The 12,709-nt window shown below is 43.5% G+C and overlaps 1 protein-coding gene across 1 annotated transcript in view; it reads right to left on the reverse strand.

The window, feature by feature from the left end:
• RPS6KA2 (ribosomal protein S6 kinase A2) overlaps positions 1-12,709 on the reverse strand; it is a 125,366-nt gene that overhangs the window by 70,203 nt on the left and 42,454 nt on the right. The window contains exons 2-3 of the mRNA XM_066616399.1: positions 9,503-9,619; positions 7,349-7,430 (exon numbers count right to left, since the gene is read on the reverse strand). Coding sequence (XP_066472496.1) covers positions 7,349-7,430; positions 9,503-9,619 — 199 coding nt within the window. The remainder of the gene's footprint in view (positions 1-7,348; positions 7,431-9,502; positions 9,620-12,709) is intronic.

Here is a 12,709-nt window from a genome sequence, read left to right on the forward strand (position 1 = left end):
ACACACTGTATCCTATGCTGGATTTGAGCAGGCTAGAGGTCTCCTCAGAGTAAGGGGACTTTCGTCCCTTTACCCTGAGTAAAGCCCCAGCCTGTTCAATGGGGCTTCTCAGAGCTGTGCCAGCTCTAGCTGGCACAAACTTGAGAAGCCCTGTGTCAGGTTTCTGAGCTCGGGAGGGGGGACAGGATTTGGCAGAGGAGGCTTCCACCCATCTCACCCTCTCCAAGGCATGTCCCACTCTCCATCCCACCCTTTCCTGCCTTCCCTTGCCCAGAAATGCCCCCCCTAGCCTTCCACCACCCCCATGCCACTCATGCTTACCTTGGCTCCGCTGGTGGCCAGGGGTCCGACTGCGGTGTCGACAAGGCAGCACAGACCTTCCCACCAGCATCACGTACTCCCTGGGTACCATGAACATGCTTTACAGAGCGTGTGTGACACCCAGCACTTGTGCCAGGGCAGCGCTGGATCTGGCTGTCAGCCACCTTCAAGGGCAGCCCCACGCAATACACACTACATTAGCCAATACTTGGGGCTATAAAAGTCTGGATAAGTGTGATATCACCCTTCCAAAAGGGCCAGTGCCTCTACAACAGAATATACACTAACAATAGATGGGTTCACAGGTAGGCCTGGAGAGGGAGTGTGGGGGCAAATGTGTTCCAGATTGCACAGGAAGCCTTGTGAGGCAATCCTAAGCAGTACTTCTGCTTAAGGTTTCCCAGAAGTACTGTTTAAGGCTGTGGGGAAGCCTCCAAACGCTTTCCCAGTTAGTCTGAATGTCCTGAGGCTCCATTGTGATGGGAAGGGGGGGGAAGCATTGGAGACCTTTGCCCCAAAGCGTGTAGCGGGGCAGGTCTGTTACTGGATATGTTAATCAGATGGGAGAGAATCTTGGTGGATGGATACTGAAATAAAGAAAATGCAGTTTGAGAGAATCAAACCAAATAGCCTTTCCCATTGCAGAAGAGGAAGCAGGAGACTGGGGAAGGAAAAAAATAATCAGATTAGACTAAGCAGCAGTGCTGTTGCCAAGAGCTCTTGAATTTTGTGCTTGCAAGAACCCTGGCATTTCCTCTCAGCTTCAAACATGTTAATAACTGCTTAACTTTGAACTGATTTACAGATCTGCTTATCGCTGATAGGAGTGGATAGCTCAGAACATTACTTAAAGATTTAATTGAGTTGTCATAAATACTGCCCTGTGGTGCCAAAATGGACAGAGCGCTGCCTGACAGGAATTCTGATGGCTGCTTATTTAAAATGCCGTTTTCCTGATAAACATCCCCAGTGCCTGTAATGGGGGGGAGGGGTGTTCAGTGTGCAGACAATTTGAAGAGTTCAAGAGTTGATTTGCAGGAGAGATCAAAGCATACCCTTGATTACATTAACGCCTGCCATCCTTCACTGAAGAGAGACTGCCAGATACTACCCAATTCTGTGTTGTACATTAACTGTACTAGAAACATTACAGGTGATAAAAGTGTTGTGCAGGGCCAGCCTTAGGACCTGTGAGACACAATGAGGAACACTTTTATGGGGTGGGGGCATCCCCACACACCCCCTCTCACTAGTATGAGGGGAAGTGGCAAGGCACCATGCAGCAGCATCACTGTCAACTGCTTTGGAGGGGAGGGGGTGATTTCAAGTCAATGTGACCCAGGGTGGGGGTGGGGGCCATCAGGAGGAATGATCCACTCACTACACTCTCCTCACAATATCTCAGCATGGGAGTTACCATGCCAGAGCATCAACTACACAGCAAGGTGCCAGATGCGGATGTAGGCACTCTGCTTGCCACTCCAGGTACAGGGCCCCTCCAAGCATGGGGTCCAATTTGGCCAAATTGATCAAACTGCCCTAAGGTCAGTTCTGGTGGGGTGTATATTTAATTAAAAAAAAATACATTCTCCAAAAATGCACACCTGAAATCACCGTGAAATCTGATCATTTTTGGGCCACTGAAATTTCTAAGCAGTTCTAGCTGAAGATATCCATGTATCAAACAGAGGTTTGCATTTTGACTTTAGCTAGCTATAAACACACCTATAGCGCAGTCAGGTATTGGTAAAAAAATTATGCCCCCAATATTTGACACAGAGGGTTACTCTAGTGCAACCATAACAATAAAGCAGGGATTTTAGAGGGGAGTTCAAAAATTGTTCCGTTTCACTAAATTGTACACATTCTAACTTAATCAGATTGTATAATCTCCCGAACATGTATGAACTGACCTTTGTATTTACAATCAATGCGGGTAAAAACTGGCAAAAGAATGCATTCTCCTTTCTTCAAAAATCCTTGCTTATGACGGTTTCTTATGTGAATGCGATTACAGACACATGGACAAGTGATATCATATGCCTTCCTAAGGGTCAGCGTGTTCTTGCCTTTTTCGTGTCACATACTTTCAGTTCTGATCTGAGAGTGCTCCTGCAAGATCACATAATCCAGATTAGTTAGCCCAGAACATAATCAGCTTGTTTTATCATCCTGGTGGCGAAAGAGTGTGTTGGGTACAGTGATTCCAGATAAAATTATGCTGAATATGGGTGGCACATGACCTGTATGAGTATCCTACTCGCTTGTTTGGGCTGACAGTCACTACTGCTCCCCCACTTAGAGGCAACAGAAACAAAGCAAACTCAGAATTATCAGATAGCTGAAGACAAAACCTCTGAACTCAAAGAACAATGAGTTACAGTACTCTGAAGAGTCTCATCTAGAGATCACCATTTCCCAGTTTGTCGACTCACCCTTTGTACCAAGTGCACAGTGGTTAATAGGGATAAGGGCATGAATCAAATCATTTTGTAAGAACATTTCTGACTTTCCTGTACATGCATAGCAAATATAATCTACTACTAGACAGTGTTACTAGTTGTTGGAAGAGCGACAGAATCTGAGCAGAACCACCCAGATTATAATCAGTGTGCAGGACCGTGGTTCCCAAACTGTGAGCCATGGCTCCCCAGGGAGTCATGGAATACTCGTGAAAAACCCACCACCCTATACAATGTATAGGATTGTAGCCCTATACACTGTATAGGGCGGTGGGTTTCTTGTGAGGATTTCACAAAAATCCTCATGAGGAGCTGCCAGTCAAAAAAGTTTGGGAACAACTGGTACAGGAGTAAACGAGGGGCCCATATCCACGGATAGGCTCCATGGTGCCCCACTCCCACCCCATCTGGAGGCAAGAGGAGCTCCAGAGGCTTTTCTGAAGTGGGCTTCAGAATGGCTGTTTGGGCAACAAAAGCTGCAACTTTCAGGAAACCGGAAGTGACTTTTTTGCCCTTATAAGGAATTCTGAGGACAAGGGAAACTGAGGAAACCAGAGGTCGCTTTCTAAAATTTTTTTTGACCAAATGGCTGTGGGCAGCCTCTGCAGGCCTCAGAAAAGCCTCCAGACCTGACTGAAGCACAGCAAATTCAACAAGGTGGCCACAGCATGCAGACCGTTTCTTAGGATCACAGCTTCACTGGACCATCAGTTCCAGGCTTCTGTTGTCAAAATTTATTTACATTTATGCCTTCTTCTGCACAGTTGCATATTAAACTAATTGCACGAGCATTAAAAATAAGCCTAATTATAACAGTGAAAAATAATTCATGCAGATTTAGCAATTAGGAAATGCTGTCTTGGTTCACATGCTCCATGGTGAGAAAAAATAAAACAAGTGAATTGACTTAATGACCATTTTCTGAACCCCAGCTATTAACTGGAATAAAATAGGAAACAGAGGAGCATTTCATTTTCTGTGTGCAAAACAATATTATCATTGTTACTCAGACTGAGTTACGTATCTACTGTAGACAGACAGCCACTCTATTTTTCTTCTATTCCATTCTCTCCCATTCGAGTCAGTGGATGGCTTTCCTTGGCAATGCCAATCAGCCGTTATTAATTCAGAATGCAACTATATCTTCAGGGAACAGAGTCAACAATGGCAAAAAGTCACGAAATGCTCCTTTCTTTTGTCAGAGAAGAGGCTATATTTAAGACAGACAGACAGACAGACCGACAGACAGACAGACCGACAGACAGAGAGAGCACAAGAATAGCTGGCCTGCAATTTTGCACCCCAGAATATCTCAACATGCAATTTATGGCTTTCATAGATAATATTGACATTTACTGGCTAATTGGTATATACTTGAAGGTGAGATTTTGCATTATCTAGGGATGCCGAATAGAAGACCCAGTTATTTACAGATTCTGTGCAGTGGTGCTTTTCAATAATTGCCATATCAAGAAAGCAACTGCTTGAGCACCTCCAGGTATAATTAAGACAATACAAAGATGGTTTGCACTCAATCTTGTCCTCCACTTAAAGGAAAAGGAGCAGGGAAAGATGGGATGCAGTCTCTTTAACAGCCCAATCCTTTCCTGCCCCTGTCAATGCAGTCATGCCCAAAACATTTTCCCTTACCTCACTGTAAGTTCCTCAGTTGCCAATGAGTCTCCTCAGACCTGCTCTAGCTCTTTAACTGGTATAAGTCTGAGGTGAGAAAGGGGGCATGCAGGCTGCTATCAGAGGGGATAGCTTCTGGTGCAAATTGCCCACAACAAGTGCCTCCTCCTCTTGCCTCTGCCTCACACTTGCCCTCCCCTTGTTCTGTCCCCCGGCCCCATTCCACCTCCCTGCCAACCCACATTGTTTGGGGGGCTCCATCTCCCATCACTGCACATAGGGCTGCTCCAGCCTTGCTGGTAACACACTGCCAGCAGGATATCTGCAATGGTCATAAATCATGTTCTGCCATTAAAATGCTAGTTCCAGTGGCTGCCCTAGTGTATAAGATTGGGCTGTAAATATCCCAAATATACAACTGCATGGAAAAAACTTGAAAACCACCCCAAGCAGGCTGTTCCATTGACTGGCAGACCTGGCACTGAGTGTATAGCTTCCTGAATTGCACAGACTGGTAATGAAATATACTGGTTTTGTGCTAGGGGGAGAAGGAGGAAAGGATGTTATTAAAAGGCAGCTGCCTCTGAAGCAGACTAGCTGTTCATACACAATTCCTCACCTGGTACTGAGACACTGTTGTCTTTGAAGTGGATGATGTTACTTACAGATAGGTCCTTCCATGTTACAGATAGATCCTTTACCCGGTGCATCAATTTAATGGCTTCTCTATCCATATAGTGCCAGACTTATCATGCATTTTTTTTGCATGTGGTAAGGCTGTGACTCGCATATGACTAACACAGTGTAGCCTGACGCATGATGTGAAGGTCAAAAGGTGCTGTCTGCTTTCCAGACCTTCAACAGAATATCAATCCATAACAACCACTGAGATGCACTGAGATGCACACAAAACATGAAAGTGCATTTCCTAGTAATGCAACTTGCATTTCACAGTTTTCTATTTTGGAAGAAAAAACTAAATTCATGTGGACTGAGATTCCAAAGGAGGAAACTTATCTCACATTTTTCCCAGGATCCTAGGCATCTGCCTAGCATTCATCAAATGTACAGATGTATAACATAGGATGACTAAACATAATGCTTGTTTTCTTCCCCTTGATATGTGGGATGCAGAGAAGAATGCAAAAAAACCAAACATTCCTCTCAGACTTCCTCTTCCCCCATCACATTTAAAGCTATTCATACATCATATGCAGCATTCCCTCTCCCCACAGTCATGTCTTCCTTCAACTGTTGAGACTAACAGTCCAATCCCAAGGCTGCCTTCCACTGAAGAAAATTCCCATCAGTGGAAGACCCTCTTTGTTTGTGCTGCAGACGCAGGGATGACATGTGCAATGGGGCTGCCAGCATTAATGGCTGGCAACCATTCATGCACACCACTGCATGCTCAGCCACCGCTAGTACATTGGTAATGGGAGTGGGCAATGCACAGGGAGGGAGGCAACCGCACATGCCGGATCTTATGTCCCATTTTTTGGGCCATCCCACCCTTAGTTTACCTAGCACTTACACCAGCTATATAGGTGTAGGTCTGAGGGGCATAGGTCTGAGGGGACCCTTGGGGCCTCACACAGAGAGGCCTTTCCTCTCATAGTTCTTCTGATTTCCCTACCCATCATAACGTGCAGAACGTCTCTATGGCTCGATTGCATGCTACGCTGTGGTCAAGGACAGGATGGGCTGTAAGTGAAATGCAAACAAAATTGGTTTTTTAGTAGGTATATCCCTTCCCCACTGGCTGTGTTTCTTCTCTTTGCAGTTGTGTACTATTCTCAACTACCATTGTGTGTCCATCAAAATGACTGAGGTTTGTGGTTTTGTGTGTGTTTGTTTTTAAAAAAACAACAACACAGAAAAGTGTTATTTTCCAAAACAACAAGATTTTTCTGCATATCTCAAGTTCCTCACCCCTCTGGCAATTCTTGCCTGCCCTCTCCTCTGAGCACTGACACATAATATACACATATATTTATTAACAGAAGAGGTGAGAATTATCATTTAACAGTTCCTCATTGGATGTATATTATGACCCTATGCAAGACAGAAAGCCAAACTGCTCTCTGCCCAAGGGAAGAGAGACACATCACTTTGTGTAGGACCCACTATTTGGGTCAGTTAGGATGCAAACAGAACACCATTTTTTATTAAAGCTGGCATTTGGAATACACTTTTTAATGTTACAAAAATCAGAGAATGTTGACACCATGATTATTCAACAATGTCCATATTACTTGGTTTCAGGGTGGAAGACAATGTGGTGCAACAATGGGATTACAGCCAAAACTGAAAACTCAGTGTCAAGTTCTCCTTCCTTTCCCATAACTTACAGTTACAGAAAAGGATGATGTGGCATAATTGTGTCATTGTTTCCCCATTCTTTGCATCAGCAGCCACTGCCAATGATGAGGAGAAGGGATTGAGAAGTTCATGATGGGATGGTGTCATGTCACATGCCTCCATAAGTACACATTACAGGGAAAGAAGGAGAAACTTTTCAGCTACAACTCCAAGGCTGTGAGAATCCAATAGTCCAACTCTCCTCAACAGGAAAGAGGAAAAACACCACATAATATACCAGGAATCTGCTGTTTGTTCACCTGGCAGGCAACAATAAACACAAAAGAGTAGCTTTTAGAGTATAAATGAAAACTACTAACAGAGATGAAAGGGAAATTCCTTCTAAGTGTCTGAATTTCCACTTTCCATTTCCATTGGTCCTGCCTAAACAACAAAAAGCTACATGGCTAGCCTGCTTCTATCAACCGTTTTTTGATATAAGATCCAAACTCACAGTGTAATATATAATGACAGGGTAAGGCTTTGCTTTGTGCCTGAATAATAAGTACAACTTCAAATACATTAAAATAATTTGATATCACTGCCATCTTGAGTGCAATTCTGCGCCTCACCTTTCAGAGTTGCCTTCTTCAGTACCTTCATTGCATAAAGTTGACCAGCATCAGATCCCTTGATTTTCCTCACCAGAAAGACCTGCAGAAAAAGGCATCAAAAATATTCAAGTGATTATTTTCAATGAATGATATTTGCAGCACTTGCCTTCATTCAAAACCCAGAATTTTGCCCCAAAGGTTGTAACTTGGGGCAACTTGTACAATGAGGTTCTCAACTATATCTGCTTAGATCTAAATACACACAGGAGGAGATAGAAACAAAGAATTGTAGTGATGAAAGGAGACCAAAGGTTATCAGCTCCATACCTTAATTCTAATAACAGACTCTACCAGCATTAGCCCTCACAGATTAAACTACATAATCCAGATTGTTGTGCCCTGAGCAGCAGAACAGAGAGCTCCAGCAGACACTCTAGATGTGAAATCTGCCCTTAATATTCCTTCTCAACTCCAAAGAGTTAATATTCTTTCTTAATTCCAAATAAGACAGGAACAAAAATCAATCCACTGAGTCACCCAAAAAGAATAATACATAAATACACAACATGTGACATTCTTCTCTAGTTGTGGCAACTATCAAACCCTGATTAGAATTCTGAATTGCTTTCCCCACAGAAGCCAGATGGACTCATGTGCTCTTTCTCTCTCTGAGCAGAACAGGAAGTTCAGGAGAACACAAAAACAAAAACATATCAAGTGACTTTTTTGGCTCTAGTATAAATATTATGTTTAGTTTCAAGAGGGTTGAAGTAAAATTGGAAAGCCTCAATGCAACTAAAATACTTTTAAGAGTGCAATCCTGCACATCTACTCAGAAGTCCCATTGTGTTCAATGGGGTTTACTCCTAGGAAAATGTGTACAGGATTGTAGCCCAGGCCTTAGTTACATGCTCTCTTAATGGAATTTGAAAATGCTTAATTTTAGCTGGATTGTGCCAATATAATTTAGAACCAATGCTGTCAAACATTACCAAAATTGAAAAATGCATGAGGAGAATGTTATCTTTATTCTAACAAAGCCAAGGGGTTCAATAAAAAGTACTACTCTTTGTGGAGTGGAACACGCTGTTCTTAGGGGATATGAAACTTTATGGATGTATTCAGGGAGGGAAACACTGTATGCTGTGCAATTTTACTTAGCCTCACTGTCAGAAAGTAATTGGCTTGAGAGCCAAATCCTATACATGTCTAGTCAGAAGTAAGTCCCACGACAGTGAATGTGACTTACTCCTAGGTAAGTGCAGATAGGATTGCTACCTTATGTTACTAGTCACTGTCAGCTGTTCCCAGTAATACTGGGTGGTTGCATTCCCCTCAAAACAAGATGAGTCAAACAGGGAACACTGTGTGCTGTTTTAGAAGTCCAGAAAATAGTTATCAGATTCAGAGGGAAAGATAAATAAAAGTGCACTGTGTTGCAAAACCCCATGATTACCGTATTATTTGTAAAGAGAACTGTACTTTGCAAAATATTTTTTACAGTTCTATCTACAGAAACAATGCAGAAATATTGAGCATCGGCAATTATTTAAAAAAAAAGTACAAATGAAATGATATGTTGGCTTGACAAACGTCCAGAACACACTCCTCATTATGTTTAGTAAGGCAAAATATGTGATGTGCATGACCACATTGTGAGTTTCCCTATACCTGCTCCACTTCAGTAGCTCAGGGTTGTGCCAAAGAAATTGCAACACAATGCTATGAAATTTTGCCTCACTAAAGGCAAAGAGGAAATGGAAGAAGAGATGTAGGGCTACTGTTTTGGTGACAGTCATGTGTCAGCTGTAATGGTTTTTGTTCTTTTTTTCCTCCAAACTGGTCTAATTACAAAGATATGGAGGACCCATAGTATTTAATGATATAAGGTAAATCACTTGTATCATTATTAAGGCAGAGAAATAAATATCTCCCCAAGAGATGATGCATATTCTTCAAGTTTAGAGTTGGATATGCATCTACTTCCTTTGAGGGAGACCTAGAAATGTGGGGAAAGGAAGCACAGGTTACTCATGCTATCTTGTAAGTTACTTCTGTGGAATGTCCAAAGCAGCTTTTGAGAGGGGTGGGGGAATGCTCAAGTTGCCACTTCTTTAATTCACTGCTAAGACTAGATGTTACTATAAGAGACTATATATTATAAAATACTACCTTTCCATAGGAGCCTTGCCCTAACACTTTCAGTAGCTCAAACTGTGATGGGTCTGCTTTTTCAAAACCTTCCTTTACATGATGACTGATGTCTATCTCCTTCACAATGCCTTCTTCCTGTGAATGAAAGGGAAAAAAGCACATATCTTGGCATGGATAGTACAAATTATATTACTTATTTCAACCCCTATCACTTTTATTTCTTGCCCACGTAGGAAAAGAATTGATCTTGCAAAACTATTAAATTTAACACTCCCTTTGCCCAATCTTTTCCTTTCTTATACTAAACATATGCAGCCTGAATGCAAGGCACCAGACATTAACTTGCTTTTACCTAAGAAATGCATGGCTGTATCACTAGCTAAGAAGAGAGTCTGTAAATTGAAACACAGCAGTCAGTTCCTGCAATTGAAACACTGCAGTTCCACAGCAGTCAGCCACAGCAGTTGGCTCCAGTTCCACTGGAGCCAACAAGCCAGACCATCACAGATCTCATTACCTGTTAAAAGGAACAGCACAAGATAGGGAAGCACAATATAAGCTTGTTCGGCCAATCCAGGAGGCCAACTGAAGTGGCTGCCTCAGGCAGCAGATTGGTGCGGGGGGAGGGCACCCAATCTCTGCTCACCTACTTGCCTCCACTGCACCTCCACCTCTTTCTACTCCCTCAAATGTGGAGGGGAATGCTGAGCTAGAATATTAGCGAGTGCGAGGAGCAGAGGCTGGCACATCGTCAGGTAATGAAGGCAGCATCTGGCATGTTGTTTCAGGTGTAAGTCCAAGGAGAGCCAAGGGGCTGGCCCAGACCAGAAAGGAGGATAGGATTCGGCGAATGCTGCAGCCACCAAGATCCCCCCTCCCAAACTGTCCCCGTTCCTCCCTCAAACTATATTGATCCCCCTTGAACTACCCACAACTTGCTTCAGCAGCCATTGTATCTGCTCAAGCATAGCCTGGGTGGGCCATTTGCAGGTGTGCAGAGCCATTTGCGCCAATGGCTCCAGAGTGCCTGATGGCACTATGCCTTTCACAGTGCTGCAACTGAACTTACGGCAGCAGATCATGAGATCCGCTGCCGTAGGCCCAGGATAGGATCTTACTATGGAAAACATCTCTCACTATGATAGGGAGTATAACACTACTTATACTACTTTTAAATTCTTTCCTAAAATAAGAATGAGAAGTTGTCTACAACTACCTTCTTAGCACAAAAAGATCTGAAAATTAAAAAGGCCATGGGGAAAGAAGGTCACGTAAGTCTCTGCCAGACTTAGAAACACCATACACATACACATAGCCGCCTTGAGTGCTCCTTTCTGGAGTGGAAAGGTGGGATATAAATTCTACAAATAAATAAATAAATAAATATTCACACATACACACACAATGCACAGGTGCCTGCTCCCTTTTATAACCCACAACCACCTGTTTAAAAAAATAGAGTCTTTGTACTTCTCAGTCTGGATAGTTGCTGATATTTATTAAACTCCTATTTTATATTTAATACTATTGCACTGTTGTTGTTTGGTGAACAGTGCATGGTGAAGTTGTTGTTTCTACATACTAAGCATGAGGGAAGTTCAAAGAACGTACAGGATTGTACAAAGCAGAAGAAAGACACACACCATGCTGAAGAGTTCCGAGACAAAGGCCACACTTTGGCTTGGGCCTAGCACACTACAGAGCAGCGATCTTCAACTGTTTCCATCTCATGGCACACTGAGAAGGTGCTAAAATTGTCAAGGCACACTATCTGTGTTCTGACAGTTGGCAAAGAACAGCACACTGATGGTGGGGGGCTCACACCCTCCAATGACCCTACTAATCAATGACCCCCCCCCCCAAATCCTGCAGCACACCTGCAAACCATTTGCGGCACACCAATGCGCTACGGCACATTGGTTGAAAATCATTGCTGTAGTAGAGTGATGGGTCTGCATCTGGTTTATTAAAGATTACACAATGAGTTCATGGCTGGGGAAAATTTGACCAGAGACTTACTAGTTTGAAGCTTTCTCTTAATTGTTATAATATACAAGCTCTAATTTCTTTCTCCCCATTTCCTATCCCTTGATATAAACAATTACAGATAAACCAGTCAATAACACCACTCAGAAGTAATTCCCCACTCTCCCTGGAGTGCCGTGGGGTAGGAACATGCATCATTTTTCTTCCTGGCTTCCACAACTTATCTTGTCTCTTTAAGATAGTCTTAAACAAATGCGTTGTTCGTAACCCATCCTTTCTTTTCCTTTATGACACGATTACTCTTAAAGCCCCATCCTGTTCTTTTCCTTCTGCTGATGCAGCAGCGCCAAAAGGGCTACCACTGCATCCTGTGCAAGAGGGGGGGCAGTTACAGAGGTCTCCTCCGGGTAAGGAAACAATTGTTCTTTTACCTGGGAGCAAGCCTCTACAGCATGGAGGGGTCTGTTTGGACTTGCACTAAATAGCTGGTGCAGGTTCTCACAGATCTGTGCTGTGGTTTTGGGTCTGGGAAGGGGGTAAGGATTTGGTGGTTACCACAGCTGCCAAACCACCCCTTCCTGGACCTGATTCATCCACCCCCACCTCTTCCCAACCAGTTTTTCCCCCCTCCATGCCCCATTCTGCCCACCCCCACCCCTCCTGCTTCTCCCACTAAATTACCTATTCTGGTAAGTGGTGAGAGAGCCAACAATGCAGACAGGTAGGCTCCAGCCTTCCTGTCAGCATCCCTGGCACTGCACTACTTAGTGTGCTGCCAGAGTGCTTTTTATGATGGTGCTGATTGCTTTATGGCAGTCAGCGCCAGTGGGAGAGACACTAAAATGTCACCCAGTGATTATAAGTTTGGGCCATTAAGCAGCTAAACTGGACAGAAATCGAGTCCTCCGTCAGGAGCTTCAAAGTACAGAACGTATTTTGAACCTCTGAAGGGAGTTACTTCCTTGTACAGAGTGGGAGGCGGGAGTGGAGAGAGATGCCAAGTCTTCTGACTTTATGTTTTCAGAGGGGCAACTCTAGTGTAACCGAGTCACTGAATCACCCACTAAATATAACTCCAGTCCACCATGAATACAGTTGGATTAACTGGGGGAAAATGCTGCTGTCCTAAGAAAGCTTAACTGAATTCTATGAGACTGACCCAATTTAAACATTATGCAGGGTGAGGCAGTAGGCCAACGTGGTAGAATTCTGTTCCACTTTGGACTGCAAGTAGGGGAG

This window comes from Tiliqua scincoides, chromosome 1 (genome assembly GCF_035046505.1).
Source record: "Tiliqua scincoides isolate rTilSci1 chromosome 1, rTilSci1.hap2, whole genome shotgun sequence".
Lineage (NCBI taxonomy): Eukaryota > Metazoa > Chordata > Lepidosauria > Squamata > Scincidae > Tiliqua > Tiliqua scincoides.